The sequence below is a fragment of the Acomys russatus genome, chromosome 19, assembly GCF_903995435.1.
Source record: "Acomys russatus chromosome 19, mAcoRus1.1, whole genome shotgun sequence".
In the NCBI taxonomy this organism is placed as follows: Eukaryota; Metazoa; Chordata; class Mammalia; order Rodentia; family Muridae; genus Acomys; species Acomys russatus.
Window position 1 is genome coordinate 15,315,686 of NC_067155.1, and position 22,149 is coordinate 15,337,834.

General features: G+C 52.0%; 2 protein-coding genes across 2 annotated transcripts in view; both read right to left on the bottom strand.

The window, feature by feature from the left end:
* Nucleotides 1-7,148: 7,148 nt before the first annotated feature.
* LOC127203226 (CD177 antigen-like) lies at nt 7,149-8,595 on the bottom strand. Its single transcript, XM_051162020.1, is given in 5 exon segments — nt 7,149-7,195; nt 7,198-7,374; nt 7,655-7,786; nt 7,875-8,060; nt 8,547-8,595. Coding segments are annotated over 5 exon segments (591 nt in total).
* A 197-nt stretch (nt 8,596-8,792) lies between these two features.
* The window catches only part of LOC127203227 (CD177 antigen-like), a 29,841-nt gene continuing 16,484 nt past the window's right edge, over nt 8,793-22,149 (bottom strand). Inside the window, exons 15-19 of the mRNA XM_051162021.1 lie at nt 18,900-19,040; nt 17,067-17,252; nt 16,839-16,970; nt 16,492-16,650; nt 8,793-8,941 (exon numbers count right to left, since the gene is read on the bottom strand). Coding sequence (XP_051017978.1) covers nt 8,793-8,941; nt 16,492-16,650; nt 16,839-16,970; nt 17,067-17,252; nt 18,900-19,040 — 767 coding nt within the window. The remainder of the gene's footprint in view (nt 8,942-16,491; nt 16,651-16,838; nt 16,971-17,066; nt 17,253-18,899; nt 19,041-22,149) is intronic.

Here is a 22,149-nt window from a genome sequence, read left to right on the forward strand (position 1 = left end):
GTCCAGTGAGGGGGAGGCTCACAACCATCTATAATGTGATATGATGCCCCCTTCTGGCCTGCAGGTGTACATGCAGACAGAGCACTGTATATATAATAATAAATAAATATATTTTTTAAAAGACCTGATAGATTGAGGAGAAAGGTGTGGGGGAGGGGTAACAAGGGAGGGGTCGGGAAGAGAGGGGGTCAAGGGTCACGTGTAGGAGCGTGGCCTGTGTCAGGCTGCAAAGGAGCTGAGAAGGATTTTCAGACTTGAACCCTTTCTTGGATTTACGTATCTTCCTCAGACCCGTAAATCACTTAACCGTCCAAATTTTCAGACTTTAAAATTACATAATTACACCACCATGGACCTATTGGAGTCTCTGTATCCTTAGGCCTGCATAGCTTGTACCATCCATTTTCCTTTGACCTGCATAGTTTATCTGTTTCTCATAACCTTTAGACGCTCCAGTCTTTGTTAGTGGAAGCCTGTCAGCAAGGCCAACTGAACATGTGAGATGGACTGAGCAGGCAGCTCACTGTGGATGATAAACTTGAGGAGGGAGTACAACTTAAATGGTTCTCGTATAATTAAAGTGGCAGAGACTTACTTAGTCTTCTGAGGCAGCAGCAACAGTTCTTGGTCTTTGGGCCATCAGACAAGTGTAGCGTTTAATCTTCAGTTGTCACACGGGGCAGCGGGCCTTTAGCTGTCAGATGGAGGCCCCTTTTCCTGGAAAGGAAGAATGTGGGGAAACTGGCCTTACTTTTGACCAGGGAGAGCACAGCAGTCACTGTTTGTGCAGGTTCCTGGCAACAGATGAGGCCTGGGGCAGGTTTGCCAAGTGGTTATTGTCACCACGGCTCAGGTGGAGTCATCAGTGTGGTGTTCAGTCTGTTTTCTTTGGAGACTTTATGGTTTTTGTTTTTGTTTTGTTTTGTTTTTGTTTTTGAGGAGGTCTCTGTTTATTGTGGGAAGTCCTTATTGGTTGAACATTTAACATGCCATATTCAGCAGATCTCTGAGGAGTCTGAGGACCAAGTATTTATTAAGTATAGCCAATTTTAGGCTTAACTTTGAAAAACACATATAGGAGGCTAAATAAAGTTTCTCTCTGCAATTGATAAGTATAGATCTGAACATATTAAGGAATTTTATTATAAGGCATCTGACTATTAGCTAGCAAGTCTTACTTACCTTTAACAGTTTATAATAAGTTGCTACAGCTTTATTCCCGTTACGTTGGAGCCTCAGTTTGAGTTGAAAAAAACCATAAATGCAGTCAGTAAACTTTTGCCATTACAGAATATCACACCGTTTGTATGACTCAGCTTAAGCTGTAGCCAGTGTCAGGACAAGAAAAGGTTAAGCTAGGAAAGTGCCATTGGGCCTTGATGGCCTAATGGGGGGTGCTGGGTTGGCAAAGGAGCCGGCGTGACCAGGGCTGTGAGTGACAAGCCCGGTAATTTGGTCTCAGGATGGGGAGGAGGAGCTTTGGGAGCTGTGGGGATGGAGTGCGGGCGGGCGGGGGGGGGGGGGGGGGGGGGGGGGGGTAGGGGGGGTAAGCAGTAGTTCAGACACCGGCCTAAGGAAGCCGCAGTTCCTAGAGGGAGAAAAAGTGTGAATTTGTTTGGAATTTAGTTGCTGGAAAGGGAAAATATGAAGTCGATCTTGGGGCTGCTAGTGCTCGGGCGCCCTAGAGCATTGACTCCTCCCCGCCCTGCAGGGCTGGGCTAGGCAGTGCAGAGTAGGCGGGGCTGACTGGCGGTGGGGGCTGGAGGAGGGGATCTGGAGAAGCCGGGGACGTCGGGTGGCAGCAGGAGGAAAAAGGGGGCGCCTGCTGTGCCTTTTGCCTGCAGTAAAAAGCAGCGGCTGGGGGCGCGATCACGGCAGCGGTGACTGGCACAGGTAGCCTGAGGGGCGTGGCCTGCAGCATCATTGCCTGTGGCGCAGATGCAGTGATGGCAAAGGGTGAGTGTGTAGCCGCGCAGCTGTACAGCAATGTTGGCTGTGGGGATCTTTGAGGCGGCTCGGGCTGTAAGGACAGCAAGGCTGGCTGCATGGGTAGCATGCTACTGCGGTGGGGGCGGGTCTGTGACGGCAGATTGGACACACGGCAGGATTTTGCTGTTGTGACTCCTACCCATGCCAGGGTGCAGGCATGGCAGCTGATGGGCACAGAAGGCTGGGCTGTCAGTATTCCTGCAGTTCGCAGAGCTTTATGGACACGTCATGAAACAGATTGTATATGTAACAACTGGCTGTAGAAAAGTTCAGCGAGTGTAGGAGTCACACAGAGCAGACAGAAGAGAAAGCAGACACGGTCAGGTGCCAGAGCTATATGCTAAAGTGCACAGTTAATATTGAGTATGACTTTCCTGGGCGGAGGAAGCTATTCCATCACCGGCAGAGGCTGGTGGGCCGAGAGATAGAATGTCCCCACCAATCTCAAGAGGCGATAGGGAGATCTGTGGGAACAAGGAGTCATCACCCAGAGTCCATCACCAAGAGAAAGGACACAGTTGTCCCTTGAAGAAGTCCGGGACCTGTCAGCGTCATTTTCGGGTAGGGGAGGGGCTCCCGACTCTGGCAGTGCGGCCAGCAACACTGAAAGGAAAGCTTGGCAGAGTGTGTGCTCATCAGAAGCGCAGGGATGCGAGGAGGTTAGGGGGAAACTCACCAATTAGCCGCTGTGGGGTGGAGAAGGCTGCGGTGCCTGGAGGTCCCAATGTACAAGGACTGGGCTAAGGGAGAGGTGGGTTCTGTAGGCTAAACTCAAGCTATGGCATTGGCAAAAGGAGCAATATTGGTTCAGGACACCCCCAAGACCGAGTTCTCAGCACAAAGGAGATTTATTTGTCCCAGACGGACAGAGGACAGGGAATAAGAGACAAAGACTGGAGACAGAGGACAAAGGAGAAAGAGAAGAGAACCAAGGAGTATTTCTCTCAGAAGCAGAGAGGGGAGAGGACTGCCTCTGGAAAGAGGAGACAGATGTGGCCCATAGGAAAATGCTCATTTATAAAGGGGGAAACCCTGGGTTAAGATAAAGTGTTTACTTTTAATTGGGCATGCTAATTGGGTGAACCAAAGGAGATTTTTGTTGTTGTTGTTGATTTTTCGAGACAGGATTTCTCTGTGTAGCCTTGGCTGTCCTGGACTAGCTCTGTAGACCAGGCTGGCCTCGAACTCACAGTGATCTACCTGCCTCTGCCTCCCGAGTAGTGCTGGGATTAAAGGTGTGTGCCACCACTGCCCAGCTACCAAAGGGGACTTTTGATTGCTGGACTTCAATATTTTGACAGCTGGACCTTGGTAGTCAGCCTCAGGAGGAGGAAGTGGCCAGGTATGGGCATAGACCTTGGTGGCTAGCTTTAGGCATGTAATCTAAATGGTTTGTAGCAAGGCGGAGGGGCAAGGTCTGCCTGAGTCATGTCTGCCGTGCTCCGTCCTGGTAGAGTTCCTTCAGCAGCTACAACAACAGGGTATGGGCAAGTATGCCATCCATTTCACAGAGGGAGCGGGTAAGGGTTGTAGAAGTACTCGATGCTGGGGAAATACGCAAAGGAGCCCACAGAGGACGAGGCATTGAGCCAAAGCAAGAAGAAGACTCTATTGCTCAAGACGCTGTGGACTGCAGGATGCGAGGAGATTAAGCTGGCTGGCTTCCTCAGTGCTGGGAGGGGCATGCAGGGTGTTGGTGGAGAGCCTTCGCCAACCTTTTTTCTTGGCCGTGGGCCCTGTGGGCTGAAATACCAGCATGCCATGCAGAATGTGCCTGCCTGTGCAGTTGTGCCTTGGTGATCACAGGTAAAGCCTTCTGAGTGAATTTAAGACCCGTCCCACAAAAGGAAGGTCGCATCTGGTGCTGTAAGCCAGGATAAAACCTGTAGCTCGGGGGGGGGGGGGGGGTGGGCGGCGGAGGGGGACCATAGTTCCTGTGGGGAAGCAGCGACTCCGGTTTTCCTAGGTGGGTATGACGGGTAGGCCCATCAGACTGCCTTCTCAAGACGTGTCTATGCTCATAGGTCGCCGTTATTGGCCTCAGCTCAGCCATCTGTGGAATGCTTGAGAACAACTGTTCCTGTGACGTGGTGGCCTATATCTCAGCCATAGGTGAACATCTATAGTCACCCCCTCCAAAGCTCAGGAATCATTGCGGAAGAGGAGATTTAAAAAAAAAAAAAAAAAGCTAAAGAAAGGAGTGGAGTGCTGTGTAACGGATTCTCCAAGATTGGAACATCCCACCCTGCCTGCCGGGAAGCTCCTTAAGCTGGAAGATGAACAACTCAAACTACCTTCAGGAAGTCCCTGAAACCCACCAGATTCAAAAGACCCCTCTCTGCCCGGCTTAACAGGAAAAGTTTCCAAAAAAAAAGGCTCCACTCAGACAAGGCAAGGTGTAAAGGAAAAGCTTACAGCAGACCTGCTGCCTCGAGGAAGCAGAACCCGCCCCCCCCCCCCAGCTGAGCTGCAAGAGGCTTCCGCCAACTGAGGCACCAGGCACAAAAACCCAAAACAAACAAACAAACAAAAAACAAAACCAAAAAAACTCAAAACAAAACAAAACAGAAACACCCTCCAGTCTCTTGACCTGCCTGCAGGCTGTGCTGTGCTCCAGGTTCCCAGCTTTCTGATTTGTCACTCAGGCTGGCGTAGGCTTAGGCGATACAGCTACATTTGAGGCATTTCTGCTCCTGTAAGTAACCCCTCCCCCATACGGATATGAAACGCATTAGTTTGAGACACCCAAGCACCTGCCGTGGGCACCACTACAATGGAAGGGACGTGTGATGGGGAGATGGGAAAGATGAAGTGGACGGTGGGAAGCAGGAAAGAGAAAGTGAATGCTGAGGGGTTTAGTGGAACTGGAGACTATGGCAGTAGGGAACAGGCAGACGTGAGGGGGCCACGATGAGGTCCTGGCTTGGGCTGCTGCCAGGGGGACATGTCTGGGTGCGTGGCCCTATGGCAGCCTGGGTCTGTGTTGATGTCCCAGGCCCGTGTCACCACCAAAAAAACCATGCACATGTCCCTGGTCTGCATTGCTGCCTGAGGCACTGTATCGAGCTGGCTGTGCCACTGGCCAGCCACCACACATAGGAGAACTGGCCTTAAGGCCCTGAGTGTGGGAGATGTGTCCCTAACCCCTAGTCTGCCAAGGGGTGGTTTTGGGCAAAGGAGAGATGCCCCTGCCCCTTCCTGCCTGCAGTAGGCGGGAGAGCAGGTCTTGTATCTCTCCTGGGCAGCACAGTAGAGCTGGCCCTTGTGGCGAAGGCTCCGGTGAGCTGGGCTTGAGGACTTGCTAGCGGGGAGAGCTGACCCTGCCCTTCTCTGGCAGCGGCACTGGGTGGGCTCCCTGTGGCAGTGCTGCAGAGGTTGCTCTTGTGGTGGGGACACAGGAGAGCTCACCAGCTGACCAACTCAGCTATCTCCCAGACCCAGATCCAGGGCTTGGAGTTGTCCCACCCCAACATCTGCCCCATCTATGATCTGTAGGAGCATGTAAAGTGTGTGTGCTGCAGATCCAAAGCTGCAGGGTCTCCATGACCCAGGGCAACAACAGGATGTCCAAGAGAGGTCCCTGTGAGGATGCAGTCTTGACAGTGAGGCAGGAACCAGAGGCCTCAAATCAGATCACATTGCAATGAACATCTGCACATAAAGATATGTACACAAAAGGGTAAACTGTGTGACACACTGGGACACACTACAGCTTCCATGACAAGGTTTTTTTTTTTTTTTTTTTTAATTCGATCTTATTTTATATTCTTTTGTGGGGGAGGTGCAAGGGCAGTGGGCAGATATGACAGGATGAGGGAGATGAGTGGGATTTGGGGTGCATGATGTAAAATTCACAAAGAATCAAAGAAAAAAATTTAAAAAATTAAAACAATGAAAAAATCAAAACAAAAAACAGACAAACCAACCAAACAAAGACAAACACATGGGCTGGAGCGATGTCTCAGGGGCTAAGAGCACTGGCTGGTTCAAAACCATCTGTAGCTTCAGCCCCAGGGGATCTGACTCCCACTTCTGGCTTCCACCAGGCACATGTTGGCACACAGACATACATGCAGGCAAAAGATGCATATATAATTTCAAAAATTAAAAAAACAAACCAAGCCGGGCAGTGGTGGCGCACGCCTTTAATCCCAGCACTCGGGAGGCAGAGGCAGGTGGATCGCTGTGAGTTCGAGGCCAGCCTGGACTACAAAGTGAGTCCAGGGACAGCCAAGGCTACACAGAGAGACCCTGTCTCGAAAAAAAAAAAAAAAAAAAAACAAAAAACAAACAAACAAAAAAAAACCCAAACCAACTCATTGTTTCACCAAGTTTGATTTTGGTGGCATCCGTACTTGGGTTCTAATATGGGGTGAGCAAATGTGTGTGTTGTCACACAGCACCATGGAGGCCAGGGCATACTTACTTGAGGGGCCTAGGTCCCCTGATATGACTACAAGGACTTAAACTGGGCCGGTAGGCGGGGCCACAGCAAGACTTAAGCTGGGACAACTTTATTGAGAGCAATCAGACTTTGTAGACCTTTATCAGAAACAGAATATAATGGTGATTGCCAGGGCCAACACATTTGTAGTTGCTAGGATACAATGACGTTTGCAGGCTGCACAGGATATAAAAGAGTATTGTCTAACACCAACTGTTCTCTTCCACGTTTTCTTGACAACTACGGAAACATACTGAGAAACACGAAGAGGCCTGAACACGACGCTGCCTGAGGGAGTGCACCAGCCTTTCAGGAACTAGAAGGCATCTTGTGCCCCAGGAGCCACAGACCTCTCAAGGCAGATAGGTCAGGCCAACTCCATGGATCCCTCACAGGCCTTGGCAGCTTGTCTCTCAAAGAATCCTACTGAGTGCCCTCATGTCCTCACGGAGAAACCAGGATGTGGAGAAACAACAGTGACTTTATTATTGTGCGTGTGTGGCCAATGTGTGGTGTCAGCCCTGGAGCAGGGTGACTTCAGAGGCTCCCGGATATAAACAACAGGAGGCGGAGGTGTGAGGGGGAGGGATGACTGAGGGATGGCAGCACCCGGACAGCACGGGCTGACAGTTCCGAGTCTACGGTCCTTAGGTTATGAAGTCAGGGGAGCGCTGGGTAGGGGTGGCCAACAGCAAAGAATGACAGGGAGAGAGGTTCAGCAGAGAGGACAAAGCCCTCCAAACAAAGGGCGGAGAAGAGCCCCAGCCCTAACATGAACGCCCGGGAGGTGCGAGGGACAAGTATATGTGAAAACGAATCTCCAGTCAATAAATCAGGGGCTTCCGTCACGGTGAAAATCCCGATTGGATTTCGGTGTTCCAATAAATTGCTGGCAGGAAAGACCAGGCATCCATCGATGCTAAAAATGGCATTGAGCCCACCTGGAATATGAAGATCCAGTCAGGGGCTGGGGGCAGGGAGGGATAGTTCGGTAAACCAAATAAAGGACCCAGGAGTCTGAGGACCCAGGAGTCTAGGTCCAAGTCCTGAACCCCTCCTCAGACCCAGGGTTCTAGACTCCAGCCACACCTTGTCTGCCACAGCAGCGCAGGCCTCTGCCCTCCTTCCTGAGACCCAGGACTCAGTCCCCATCCCTCCTCCTGACCCATGGAGTCACAGTCACATGACTCTCCTCCTGGAGATGCAGCCTTCAGCACTCACCTCCCTGAACCTTGAGTTCACTTGTATAGCAACCAGTGCCCTTAGGGCAGAAGACAAAGTTGGACTTGTGGGAGCAGGAACCCTGAAGCTCCAAGCAGACTGGACACTTGGTGGTTCCTGGCTCAAAAGTGGCTGAGGAGAGATGAGAAGACAGTCCAGCGTTGCCCTCAGCTGCAGGCACAGGCAGCTCCCTGAGGTTCTGTGTCCCCACATCTCATACCTGAAGGAGAAAGGGAGGCGAGCAGGACGCTGCTGCTGTTAGCTCCGTTGCACAGATCAGTGTCACAGAAGTTGACATAGGAGGCAGCCACTATTCCGGGTCCACTGGAATACACCCTGACATCTTTGATCTCCTGATCCCCAGCGTTGCTGCAGCCTTTGCTCCCCAATATGAGAGATTTTTCACCTAAGGGGGGGGGTACGAGAGTGAAAGGCATGCTCAGAAGGGGAGGGTGGCAAGACCTGGGAGCCCAACTGTTGGTCCCTCCCAGGCACAGGCAGAACACAGTGCCCAGTGACAAGAAGACAGACCCTAGACCCTGTCCCGAGTCTGACAGACTGGCTCCTCTGCTCTGCCCCTTGCAGCTCTGCTTGCTAGGGCCTCTCCACACATGTCCCCTGAGCCCCACCAACCCCACCCCCCCAGCAGGCTGCAGCCTCACTCTGGTCATCTCCTCTACCCTGCTGGCTGCCTCTCTACCCTCTGTCCTTCAGGCCCACACTGGGCTCCCTGTGGCCTGTTTCTCTCTCCTCTCCCACTTCCCTGTAAGGTTACAGGGCCCCAAACAGTCACTCAGCATCCATCCTTCCTCTCTCCCTCCCTCCCTCTCTTTTCCCTCACTCTTCCTCTCCCCCCCCCCCCCCCCCCATCTAGTGCAGGCTGCTTTTGAACTCCCTACATTGCTGCAGGCGAAGATGACAATGTCCACGCACAGCCCCATGCTGTGCATATACCTCCCAAGGCTTTCCCCCTAATTAGCAAAGGGCTCCCTTCTGTCTCCTCATTGTAGGGCAGCAGAACAAGACATAGAGAGAGAGGCGGCCCCAGGCACTAGGGAAGCTGGGCAGAACTGCAGGGCATAGAATCCAGGCCAGCACTAGGATGGGCCAACCTAGGAGGGTGGCCCTCCAGCTCCGCTCACACACCTACGCCTATGAGCAGAAGTGTCTCCTGACAGATCTCCCCAGGTGCACTCTGTGTGGTCCCAAATGGCTTCCATTCAATCGGTGTCTTAAGAAAGTTATTGCCTGATTTCAACGTGATTCCTTTGTGACAGGTCAGCGCACCTGTGGAGAGGAAAACCCAGGGTGGCTGAGAGTCAGGGAGCACACCATGTCTGTCACCCGCAGCTTCTGGGCTAGGGGAGGCCACCAGTCTGAACCATGTCCCCGTGGCCTGGCTGGCACATCCTGTCTGCCTGAAGGAGGGACTGTGAACTCAAAGCCTCCAAGCACCCCCACTCCTCACAGTGGGAGCAGTGGGGGGCGGGGCTTGGTCATTTCCTCATTTCTCAGCTGCCCTCCTCCTGCAAAGCAGACCTGCACTCTGTCTGCTCCACCCCCACCTATGCCCTCCCCATGGCTGGAAGCTGCCCCTCTCCCCCAGGTGCCCAGCTGCACTGCTGCTCCCATTCTGAGCCATTGTTTCTCTCCAGCCCGTGCTGCAGTCCCCAGGAAACCCTGTGGCTCACACTTAAGGTCTCTGCAGAGCCTGAGCCCTGTGGCGCCCCCCTAGTGTTTCACAGGGCCTCTGTCTGCCTGTCGTGGGTCTCCCTGAGCCCCCTCCGTTTCTCTCCCCACCTTATTTACTACCCAGCAGCCCTTGGGGTCTTCTTAAAGGCTTAGGCAACCACCTCAGGCCTCTGGGGGAAATGAGAAGGCCTGAGATGGCAGAAACTTCTGGTAGGCTCCCATCTCCCCCAGAATAAAATTCTGATTTTAAAGAGTGGTAGAGATGGCTCCGTGGTTAAAGCCCTTGCTGTTCCTCCAAGTGCTGAGTTGGGTTCCTGGCACTTGTGAGCACAGACCCTCATGTAGGCACACACACACACACACACACACACACACACACACACACACACACACACACACCTATACATAATTAAAAACATTAAAATACATCTAAAAACTTCTCACTTCTTAGAATGGCCCATAGGCTCCTGTGTGACTTGGCCAACTTCTTCAGGTACACATGGCCTCTCTGTCACCATGAGAAAGGTGCAGAGCCTCGGGCTAGGGGGCATCACGTAATGTCAGGGAAGAAATGGAGGATGAGGGCATTCGAGGGTAACAGAACCACTCAGGAGAAGGGGATGAGAAGAGAAACGCAGGGAGACAATATGGCGGCACCCACTGTTGATGATGACCCAAGGGACATGTCATCTTTTGATTTCCTCTCTAAATATTTGGCTGGACTCTGGTGAGTAAAAGTGGGTGGTCGAGTTAGGTGTGACAGACCCACAGTCCGTCCAGGTTCTTTGCACACGTTTTCTCCCTTGCTTGTCTGACCCCATTTTCTCCTCAACCAATCAGTTAAGAGACATTTAACTCACGACATGCCGATGGCTGCTCTTCTGCACGCTTACCTGAGCAGGGAGGGAAGGCCAGCAGAGAGAGGAGCAGGAGGCACTGGAGGTGGCAGGCTCCCATGGCTTCTCTGAGGCTGGGGACAGCTGCTCAGCACCTGGAACTGTGGAGAACAGCCGACAATCGCAGCTTAATCCTTGGTTTCTAGCCAGAGACAACTTCAGGGTGCACAAGACCCTGGAGCCAGTCTGTGCTGAGGTACTTGGGAGTTACCCCAGGCTTACTGTACCTCAGCTTCCCTGGTTGCAGTTCTCAGTCAGCTGTGGGTTCCCTGACACCAGGAGCCCAGCGACCGTATCCCTGCAGCGTCCAGAGGAGGGTGATGGGTCCAGGAGGCCTGTGCGTTAAGCCTCGGGACCTGAGATCCCCAGCAGAACCTTCTCAAGGTCCCTGGACCAGCTCCACCAGAGCTCGGATTCTCAGCCTAGGTGTGGCATCACCTCCCACCCCCACAGGACGCCTCAGGATCTGGTCACCCAGCTTCCTTTTCAGGCTGATGCATCCGGTCCTCAGCACCGTGCCATGAAGGAGTACCAAGCCCGGCCTCCTCCTTCAATCCTGCGTGGCCGGACCCCAGATGCTTCCCAGAGACACACGGTCTAGAGCTGAGCTCTCTTCATAGACCCAGGGAGTAAATCCAGCTTCCTAAGACCAAAGGCCTCCTCCCTCAGCTTAAGGTGCCCAGAGCCAGTTCTCCCTCAGACCCAAGACTTCCGTCAGTGCCCGTTCACCCTGCAGCACACTCAGGCGTCCACGCCATAGCCCTCCTCCCTCAGACTCAAGACTCCCGCAGGCCGCTTCTTCCTCCTTCCTGCTTCTGGATGCTCTCTTCAGGGCTCGGGGATCTGGTCCCTCACTGCTCTTCTTCCTGTAAGCAGGAAAGAAAAAATCTTCCTGGTTTCAGAACGTGCTCACCGGAATCTGGAGCTTGGAAGGTGCCTCCAGACGCGCCCCAAAGCAAGCGAACGTGGCAGAGTTGGCCAGAGCAGACAGTCGAAGTTGGTCCATCCATGAGAACTCATCTCACGGCCTCATTGGATAAGCCTGGAGAATCGCTGCGTCTCATTGGTCGCCGGAGAAGCCAATGCCCGTGCGCCCCAGAATGCACGCATGCGCAGAGAGTGAGTGCTGGGTAACGGTCTCTGGCGGTTGCTGCTGAGGGCATCCTCCTATTGCGGAGTCACGTGGCATCTTGAAGGGATTTTGTTTTGTTGTTGTTTTTGTTTTTTTAATGAGGAACGCCCCGTGTCGTGTCACTGGGGATGCCGCCAAGCTGTACAAATGAGCAGCGAGCAGGCGACAGCACAGATTGCCGTCACAGATACTTAACCTCCTCAGTCCTGTGAAGATGACCACTCAGTTAGACATAGATATCAGTTCTCCTTTTTTTTTTTTTTTTTTTTTTTAATTTTATTTTTATTTTTTCGTTTTCCGAGACAGGGTCTCTCTGTGTAGCCTTGGCTGCCCTGGACTCACTTCGTAGACCAGGCTGGCTTCCAAACTCACAGAGATCCGCCCTCTTCTGCCTGCCAAGTGCTGGGATTACAGGCTTTTTATTAATTAGCATAAAAACACATCAGACCACCCCCCAACAATGCTGCCTTTCCCCAGAAGTGTGCGTTGGTTTGTGTGTACGTGTGCAGCCGCCATATGTTGACATGGCTGCCTCCCATTATTGCTATTATTGGTCTCTGCCTTATTTCTGGGGACAGACTCTCTCACTGGGTCTGGAGCTCAACCAATTCTGTCTCATTCCCTTCGAGCTGGGGTTACAGGTGTGTCCTGCTGTGCACGGCTTTTACCTGGGAGCTGGAGATCCGAACACCCGTCCTTCTCCTTGTTAAACAGGTGGTTTACTCACCGAGTCAACTCCACAGACCCATCAGGATATTATATATAGGTGTGTGTGTGTTTATGTGTGTGTGTGTGTGAGACTGGGGAGGGCTCAGTAGTTTAGAGCTCTCGCTGTTTTTGTAGAGGACCTGGGCTCTGTTCTCAGCACTTACACGGTGGCTCACAACCACCCCAAATTTCTCTTCTACTGGATCTGACACCCTCTTCGCAAATCTCTGAGGACTGGGTGTGAACGTGGTGCATAAATGTGCATTCACGTAAACCGTTTGTACGTAACGTAAAATAAAAGAATCTTAAAAAAATGTTAAAAAAAAATACAGTGGTTACATTATATAGTGGTCCTAAATACTGTTTGGCATTGTAGAACTAACTCAATGCTCTTTAGGCAAGTGTGATTACTATTTCCTGGAGGGGATGAGGAAGGCCTTGGCCAGTTTTTTTGTTGTTGTTGTTTGTTTTTGTTTTTGTTTTTGTCCTGGAATAATAGGGCAGGTCTTCATGCAGCTGAGAAAACTGCACCCCTTAATTCCTGTTCCATCTGGCTCTTTCTCTTAGAGGTGTGGGCAGTGGGTGCTGGAGATAACTTCAGTCCATAAGAGTTGATATTAAACTTTTCAGAGACATGCAAGCTAATTTCTAAACACACATTATTTAAGAATGAGGCACATTCTGCTCTTCCAGAGGTCCTGAGTTCAATTCCCAGCAACCACATGGTGGCTCACAGCCATCTATAATGTGATCTGATCATACTGTATACATAATAAATAAATCTTTTTAAAAAAGAATGAGGCACATTTTCTTTTTTTTTTTTTTCACATTTTCTTTTTTCTTTAAAAATTATTTATTTAATATAAAGTGCTCTGCCCACATGTACACCTACACACCAGGAAAGGGCACCAGATCTCATTATAGATGGTTGTGAGCCACCATCTCTCCAGCCTCCCCAAGCACATTTTCAATGAAGTCATATTAAAAAGAAAGATAACTGGTTGTATCCACTCCATATGCAAGAACAAAAAGATTCTTCGTTTTGGGATATATTAGGCCTAGAACGAGAATTTCAATTCTCCACTTCTTTCTCTGTGCTCTCTGTCTACCCCTGTTGTCTGTAGTCAGTCTGTTATCTGTCCGCTGTGTATGTGTGATGACAGTCTGTCCCTAAGGAAAGGACGCTAGCCAGTCCGAGAATTGCAAACAGGGCTCTGGCAGGCCCCGCCCTTTTCTCTCATTCCCTTTGGCTTGCTAAAATCCATTAGATCACATCCTTAAAGCCAGCCACCTAGGTCCATTCCCTTATTTGGACACTTACCACCTCCCCGCCCCTCTCTACCCTGCCACGCCCCTCCTCCTTGCTCCGCCCTCACCCCTCTGCCCAGGCTGCCTACCAAGGTTCAGCTATCAAAACATTGAAGTCCAGCAATCAAAAGCTCCCTTTGGCTCACCTAATTAACATGCCCAATTAAAATTAAACACCTCATCCACCTTGGGTTTCCCCCTTTCACCTTTATAAACCACCATTTGCCCTGTCTGTCTCCTCTCTTTCCAGAGGCAGTCCTTTGTCCTCCTCTGAGACAAATACCCCTCTATTCTCTCCCTCAGCCCCTTTCTTCCCTCTTTCTTGTCCCCTTACCTTTCTCTAGCTTTCTTTATCTCTTGTCTTTGTCCTTTGTCCCTTATCCCCTGCCCTCTGTTTCTTCTGGGGCCAGTAAATCTTTTCTTTCTTTCTTTTTTCTTTTTTTCTTTTCTTTCTTTTCTTTTTTTTTTTTGGAGACAGGGTTTTGTTGGTTCATTTTCTTTTCTTTTCTTTTTTAAAAAGAAGATTTATATATTTATTACATATACAGTGTTCTGCCTGCATGTACACCTGCACACCAGAAGAGGGAACCAGATCTCATGATAGATGGTTGTGAGCCACCATGTGGTTGCTGGGAATTGAACTCAAGACCTCTGGGAGAGCAGGCTGTGCTCTTAACCTCTGAGCCATCTCTCCAGCCCCCGGTTCGGATTTCTTAACCAATATATTTTATTACGAACTTATTAACCGAGCATACGTCACTTACAACCCGACTAAGCGAAACAATAGGGAAAGAGGATTAAAGAATAACAAAACCGTGAGGATATCAGTTCTGAGGAGCGATTCTCCTGGCGTAATCAGCAGGATTTCTTTTGCTGGAACCTGGAGTAACCAGAACCCGGAACCTCAGCAGGAGCCAGAGCCCCGAAGCCTTCCCTCAAGCGGTTCTCTCTAGGAGCATCTCAAAGTGCAGCAATGAACAGCCAAATCTATCCCAAGTCTCCCAAGGCCCCGCCTCCAGTTTTGGGCTCATTTATATATCTCCTCCCAGAGTCTGTTCACAGGTTTTTTTCAGCTGGCAACAATCAAGCTCCTGCTCGAGGTTTGTTTTCTAGTGGATTAACCTCACCTGTTCTCTCACAGGACCGTTCTGATCCCACACTTGGGATCATAACAAAAACAGGTTTATCTCTCCTTCAGGGTTTCTCTGTGTAGCCTTGGCTGTCCTGGACTCACTTTGTAGACCAGGCTGGCCTTGAACTCACAGCGATCCACCTGCCTCTGCCTCCGGAGTGCTGGGATTACAGGTGTGTGCCACCATGCTTGGCTTATGCTGAGCACTTTGTCTTGGGGTGTTTTGAGCTGTTTTGTCCTATATTTATATTTATATTTATTGAACTGCACAGAAAACATGGTATGAGAAATGAGTAGGGAATTATTTTCTGTTTTCCTTTTCTTTGCTTCTTTATTTTCTTTCTTTTTCTTTTTCTTTTTCCCCCATTTTTCTTTTTTTGAAACAGGGTTTTTCTGTGTAGTCCTGGCTGTCCTGGAACTTGCTTCGTAGACCAGGCTGGCCTCGAACTTGTAGAGCTCCGCCTGCCTCTGCCTCCTGAGTGCTGGGATTAAAGGGGTGTGCCACCACTGCTCAGTTTGAGGAAGTATTTTCTACAGGAAAGTTTTAACAGGTTTTTGAAAGGGAAGAGGTAGCTTTGTTGAGCCCAGCTGACAGAACAGTGGTTGAGACGGCACACAGACGGTGGTATAACCCATGTCCACTGTTGCTTCCAGCATCCATGGTGGATAAGGTCCTTTTTCAAGGTCCTTTCAACCTAAAGGCTGCTTTCAACAATTTCAAAAGTGCTTGTACTCCTTCATACACACACACACCCATGCCCCCCACGCCCGACCCCATACCCACCTCTTGGGAGACAGAGGCAGGCGAATCTCTGTGAGTTCGAGGCTGGCCTGGTCTACAAGGTGAGTCCAGGCTAGCCAGGGCTTGTTATATAGAGAGCCGTATTCAGCCCATGTGGGGTCCCAAGAGGACTATGACGCCGCAACATGGACACTGTCCCCCTCACACGGAGCCGCTGTTGGGAAACGCGGGTTTCAGCCTGGGATGAAAAATGACTGACTCTGTGTGTGTGTGGTGTATATGTGTTTCCGTGTGTGTTGTGAGTATGTATGTGTGTTGTGTTTGTGTGTGGTGTGTGTGTTTCAGTGTGTGTTGTGAGTGTATGTGTGTATGTATGTGTGTTGTGTTTGTGTGTGGTGTGTATGTGTTTTAGTGTGTGTTTTGAGTATGTGTGTATTTCAGTGTGTGCTGTGAGTGTATTGTGTCCATGTGTATGTGTGTTTCAGTGTGTTGTTTCAGTGTGTGTTGTGTGTGTTTCAGTGTGTTGTGAGTGTATGTGTGTTTCAGTGTGTGTTGTGAGTGTGTGTATGTGTGTGTTCTCATCCTCACTTTTTCAAGCCTACAATGGCAGCACTCACCTGGTCTAATGACCCTAAGAAACCTTTTCTCAACTCATCTCCCCTCCCATGTCAATTAGTCTGATTTTTGTGTCCCTCACAGCCTTTGCCCCGCCGCTCAGATGAGGCAAAGCCCTTTGTTGTGGCCCTGACTGGTGAGGAAGCTGAGAGACTCAGCCTCCTGCCCTTCCTGGTCACAGGGAAGCCCAGTTGGGCGGACACAGGGAGGGCGGGGCCCTGGCAGCAAGTCTCTCACAGACCCCACTGAGCCATCATCTCCAACACACAGAGAAACCCGGTCCTTGGAGAAACAACAGTGACTTTATTTAGCGTACGTGTGGCAAATGTGTGGGGTCCGCCTGCAGCAGGGTGAGTTCAGAGGCTCTGGGATATAAACAACAGGAGGCGGAGGTGTGAGGGTGAGGGATGACTGAGGGATGGCAGCACCCAGACAGCGGGCTGACAGTTCTAAGTCTATGGTCCTTAGGTTATGAAGTCAGGGGAGCGCTGGGTAGGGGTGGCCAACACAGAACACGGAAGTGGGTTCGGCAGAGAGTTCAAAGCCCTCTAAGCAAAAAAATAAGAAGAGCCGCGAGGCCTAACATCCAAGCCGGGGAAGAGACTGGGCCACCTCCATCGAGAGGGTTCTCATGATTTTCATCACTGTACTCATCTCCATCCTCAGAGACTTCGTTTGCGGAGAAGATCCCGATGGATTTGGAGTCACCCAGTAAGGATTTGGTGGGTGAGGCCATGCAGCCCTGAATGCTCACCGTGGAAGACAGTCCACCTGGAGGGGGGAACGGCCAGTCAGGGTGGCACAGATGGGCAGTGCCGGGAAGCCCAGACCCTAGTCCTCTGACCCAGGAACTGCAGACCCCTCCCTTCTCCCTAGGACCCAGAATCTAAGTCCCGCCTTCTTTCCTCCAACCGCGTTCCCAGCACCTCCTCCCTCAGACCCAGGGGTCCAGTACTCACCTCCCCTGAGCCTAAGGTCACCTTTATAACAGTGAGTGGTACCCTGAGGGCAGGTGACAAAGTCAGTGTTGGGAGAGCAGGACCCTATTTGCGCGCACACAGGACACCGCAGGTCTCCGGGGGGAGGGACGGCTGAGGACAGAGAGAAAGGTTGGGGAGTGCACTGCATACTCTCCACTACGGCCACCCCAAGTGTCCAGGGTCCCTCCGCATCCCTGGATCCCATACCTGGACGGGGGAGGGAGATTAGTAGGACGCTGCTGCTGCTGGCTCCATTACACAGGCTGGTGGAACAGAAGCGGGTGTAGGAAGCAACCAGCATTCCAGGGGGGCGGGAGTATATGGAGACCCCAGCATTGCTCTGGGCCCGAGGATGGCTGCAGCCTTTGCTCCCTATTAGGAGCGATTTTTGTCCTGCGGGTATGAGAGTGGAAGGCATGCTCAGAAGGGGAGGGTGGCAAGACCTGGGAGCCCAACTGTTGGTCCCTCCCAGGCACAGGCAGAACACAGTGCCCAGTGACAAGAAGACAGACCCTGTCCCGAGTCTGACAGACTGGCTCCTCTGCTCTGCCCCTTGCAGCTCTGCTTGCTAGGGCCTCTCCACACATGTCCCCTGAGCCCCACCAACCCCACCCCCCCAGCAGGCTGCAGCCTCACTCTGGTCATCTCCTCTACCCTGCTGGCTGCCTCTCTACACTCTGCCCTTCAGGCCCACACTGGGCTCCTCTCCCAAGTCCCTGTAAGGTTACAAAAGGTCTTGGTGGCTCAGCAGAGCCCCAGACAGGCACTGGGCATCCTCCCTTCCCTCTACCCACCCACCCACCCTCCCTCCCTCCCTCCCTCCCTCCCTCCCTCCCTCCCTCCCTCTCTCCTTCACTCCCTTCTCTAGCTCTGCTTCTCTCACTCGTTTTTTTTCTTGTGTTCTCTTGGTTAGTCTCAGATAGCCCAGTCTGGGGTCAGTCTCAGCCCAGTCTGGGGTCAGTCTCAGATAGCCCAGTCTAGGGACAGTTTCAGATAGCCTAGTCTGGGGTCAGTCTCAGATAGCCCAGTCTGGGGTCAGTCTCAGATAGCCCAGTCTGGGGTCAGTTTCAGATAGCCCAGTCTGGGGTCAGTCTCAGATAGCCCAGTCTGGGGTCAGTCTCAGATAGCCCAGTCTAGGGACAGTCTCAGATAGCCCAGTCTGGTTTTGAAGACACTATACAGGTGAGAATTGCACTGAATTTCTTTTTTTCTTTCTTTCTTTCTTTTTTTTTTTCGAGACAGGGTTTCTCTGTGTAGCCTTGGCTGTCCTGGACTCACTTTGTAGACCAGACTGGCCTCGAATTCACAGAGATCCACCTGCCTCTGTCTCCCAAGGGCTGGGATTAAAGGCGTGTGCCACCATGCCTGGCTGGCACTGAATTTCAATGTAACTGTCTCTTTCTTGTCTGCATTGGTGTCACAGGCACACCTGGTGCCGGGATCAAGCTCAGGGCTTTATGGAGGCTACACAGGCACTGTACCAACTGAGTCACATGCCCAGCTCAAGTCATAGAGGTCATCGGGGTTCCTGCATTCCATCACCGGTCTGTCTCCTCTCTGGGTGTGGGGCCACCATGTGTCACCACTCAGCAAGACAAGGGCAGAGAGGGCAGTCAGAGAGGCCCCAGGCTTGAGGGAGCCAGGCAGTATTTGTAGGGCATAGAATCCAGGGCCTGGCCAGACCTAGAGTAGTGCCAGGGGTGAGGGGTGGGGATGAGGGGTGGGAGGGCAGTGGGGTGGGGGGTTGGGTGGTATGGGTTATGGGTGGATGGGTTGTGGGGTGGGGGGTTGGGTGCTGTCGTGGGGGGTGTGGGGTATGGGGGTATGGGTTGTGGGGTGGGGCGATGCGGGTGGGGGGTAAGGGAGTGAGGGGTTGGGGGGCTAGGGGGTTGGGATATTGGGAGGGTGAAGGAGTGGGAGGGTGGGAGATGGGGGAGTGGGGTTGTGAGGGATAGGAGGGTATGAGTGGAGAGGGGGAGGGGGTGGGGAGGTAGGGGGATGGGGATGGGGATGGGGTTGGCCCCCCATCTCAGCACACACCTACGTCTATGAGCAGCAGCGTCTCCTGACAGATCTCCTGAGGCTCACACACCTGGGAGTAGGATGAATTCCACTCGACAGCATCCTCAGCGAAGTGGCTGCCAAACATCAACATGATCCCCCTGTGACAGGTCAGCGCACCTGTGTAGAGGAAACCCAGGGTGGCTGAGAGTCAGGGAGCATACCATGTCTGTCACCCGCAGCTTCTGGGCTAGGGGAGGCCACCAGTCTGAACCATGTCCCCGTGGCCTGGCTGGGACATCCTGTCTGCCTGAAGGAGGGACTGTGAACTCAAAGCCTCCAAGCACCCCCACTCCTCACAGTGGGAGCAGTGGGGGGCGGGGCTTGGTCATTTCCTCATTTCTCAGCTGCCCTCCTCTTGCAAACAGTCCTGCACTCTGTCTGCTCCACCCCCACCCACGTCCTCCCCATGGCTGGAAGCTGCCCCTCTCCCCCAGGTGCCCAGCTGCATGCTGCCCCCATTCTGAGCCATTGTTTCTCTCCAGCCCGTGCTGCAGTCCCCAGGAAACCCTGTGGCTCACACTGTAAGGTCTCTGCAGAGCCTGAGCCCTCTGGCGCCCCCTCTAGCGCTTCACAGGGCCTCTGCCTGCCTGTCGTGGGTCTCCCTGAGCCCCCTCCACTTCTCCCCCCACCTTATTTACCACCCAGCAGCCCTCAGGGTCTTCTTAAAGGGATAGACAACCATGTCAGGCCTCTGGGGAATTGAGAAGGCCTGAGATGGCAGAAACTTCTGGTAGGCTCCCATCTCCCCCAGAATAAAATTCTGACTTCTTTAATCTGGCCCACAAGGGCACCGTGTGACTTGGCCTTCCTACCTCATCATGGACACATCCCCATCCTCTCCCTGGTGGCTATGAGTATGACATGGTGTCAGGGACCAGCGGAAGATGGATCGACGTGCGGGGGGGGGGGGGGGAGCTGCTCAGGGAGCGCACGGGGAAGGGGGGCCATAAAGTGACACTGTTACTAAGGACAACAGCCTCCCTAAGGAATCAAGCTAGGTTCTGTTGACGGATGGTGGGCCGGCACAGACAGGGAATGCCGCAGGAACATGGTACACCTACTGGATTATATAATATACCCTCCACCTCCCTCAACCTGGAAAGAAGTTCAGTGAAATGTGCAGTTTTAACATTCAAACGGCTGCGCTTCTCTCTGACTTAGACCAGAGGCTCTTAACTGCTGACCAGAGGCTTTCTCTTCCTGTGACCACTGCCCAGATCCTCGGAGAGCCAAACAGTGGCTTCCATGCTCTAATTCTTTGGTTCATCTTCAAAAAACGATTTGCTGTGGGCATTCGGAATGTCGGCGCCTAGCCCCCTCTCACCCCTGAGCCTTTGCAAGTGCTGTTCTGTCCCCAGTCCTGACTCCAGCCGGCTCCCTCCCTCCCCGCCATCCTGTATCCCTGGCAGCTGCCACGGGGTCTTGCGGATTGTCAATAGTCACTGAACCTGGCCAGGGCTGGCGATGCCCCCCCCCCCCCAATGCTTGGTCCTAATGCCCAGAGTTCATTACCTGCAGGAGAACAGCTGTGTCTCACGCAGCCTGCACGGAGCTTGTACGTAAGCTGTGTGGGAATTGCGAGGTGCGTGCACACGGTGTGTGCAGATTGTGTGTAATGTGGCTTTGTGTGTATGCTGGGCATGGTGGACGTCCTGTCTTATCTGTGTTTAGCTGGTATGTGGCTTGTAGCATGTGCTGTGTATATGTGTACTATGGGTTCTGTGTGTGTGCGTGGGGGGGTGTGTGTGACATCTGGGGTTCTCATGTAAATGAGGAACATAGGATCCAAGACTGTGGGATGTGATGTACGGCAATGTATGAAGCACAGCGTGACGCGTGTTTGTGGCCGTTGTATGCATTGTGTGCACATTGTTGTTTGCACAGTATATGTGGAATGTGCTTTTCTCTTCGAAAAGAATGTACTCTTAATGTGTATGGTATTTTTCCAGTTGTGTGTGTGGTGTGTGTGTGTGTGTGTGTACTGTGTGTGTGCAGTCCCTGTAGTGGCCAGAAGGGGGCACTGGATCCCTAGAATTGGAGTTACGGACTAACTAGTTACGACGTGGCTGCTGGGAACTGGACCTGGGTCCTCTAGAGGAGCAGCAAGTGTTCTTAACTGCCGAGCCATCTCTCTAGCCCCTGGGATCTATGTTTAAAGCACACTGCAGACTGTCAGTGTTTCATTGTCCCAGAAATGAAAGCCAGACTTAATTAACCTGCATTCATTAAAAGGAAGGGGGAAGTGGCCCGATCTCCGCCTCCCTCTGTCTTTTGCAGCCTCCCATGGCTCCTCGCCCTTGGGAGAAAGTCCATCCTCAGCTGGGTCTTGCCAGGGGTCCTAGCCTTCACGGTTCTACCTAGCTGGGTACTCACCATCCTACCTCCCTGGCTTGGCTTGATTTTTCTGCTTGGAGTAGTTCTCCCTTGATCCCTATACTCACGTTATCTTCTAAAAAAATGAAATCACAGCTCAAACACTACCAAGCACCCCATCTTCCTGTGGGGCCCCTCTCGGTCTGTCCGTCCTACAGCAGGGCCTTTGCACTCAGTTTCCTGGTGATAATATCTTTTCTATTTTATTTGTGTGTGTGTGTGTGTGTGTACACACACGTGTGCAAAGGCCAGACGAGGATGTCAAATGTCCTTTTCTATCACTTTCTACCTTATTCTGTCCCTTGAGACAGTGTCTCATATTGCTGGAGACAGGGTCTCTCTGTGTAGCCTTGGCTGTCCTGGACTCGCTTTGTAGACCAAGCTGGCCTCGAACTCACAGCGATCCGCCTGCCTCTGCCTCCCGAGTGCTGGGATTAAAGGCGTGCGCCACCGACTCTTAACGTGTATGGTATCTTTCCCGTTGTGCGTGTGTCTCTGTGCACTGTATGTGTGCAGTCCTTGTAGTGGCCTGGAGATACGCTGCACCAAGCTCCCATGATCCTGTCTCTGCCTCACACACCACTGAGGTTACAGGCGTGTGTGTGTGTGTGTGTGTGTATGTATGTATGTGTGTGTATGTGTAAGTGTGTGTGTATGTGTGAGTGTATGTGTGGGTATGTATGTGCGGGTGTGTGAGTGTGTGTGTGTGAGTGTGTGTGTGTGTGTGTGTGTGTGTGTGTGTGCTTTTTAGGTGGATGCTCTGGAGTTGAACTCATGTCCTCATGTTTGCAAGAAAATTCTCTTACCCACAGAGCCATCTCCGCAGTCCCTGACAAGCCATTTCTACCAAGAA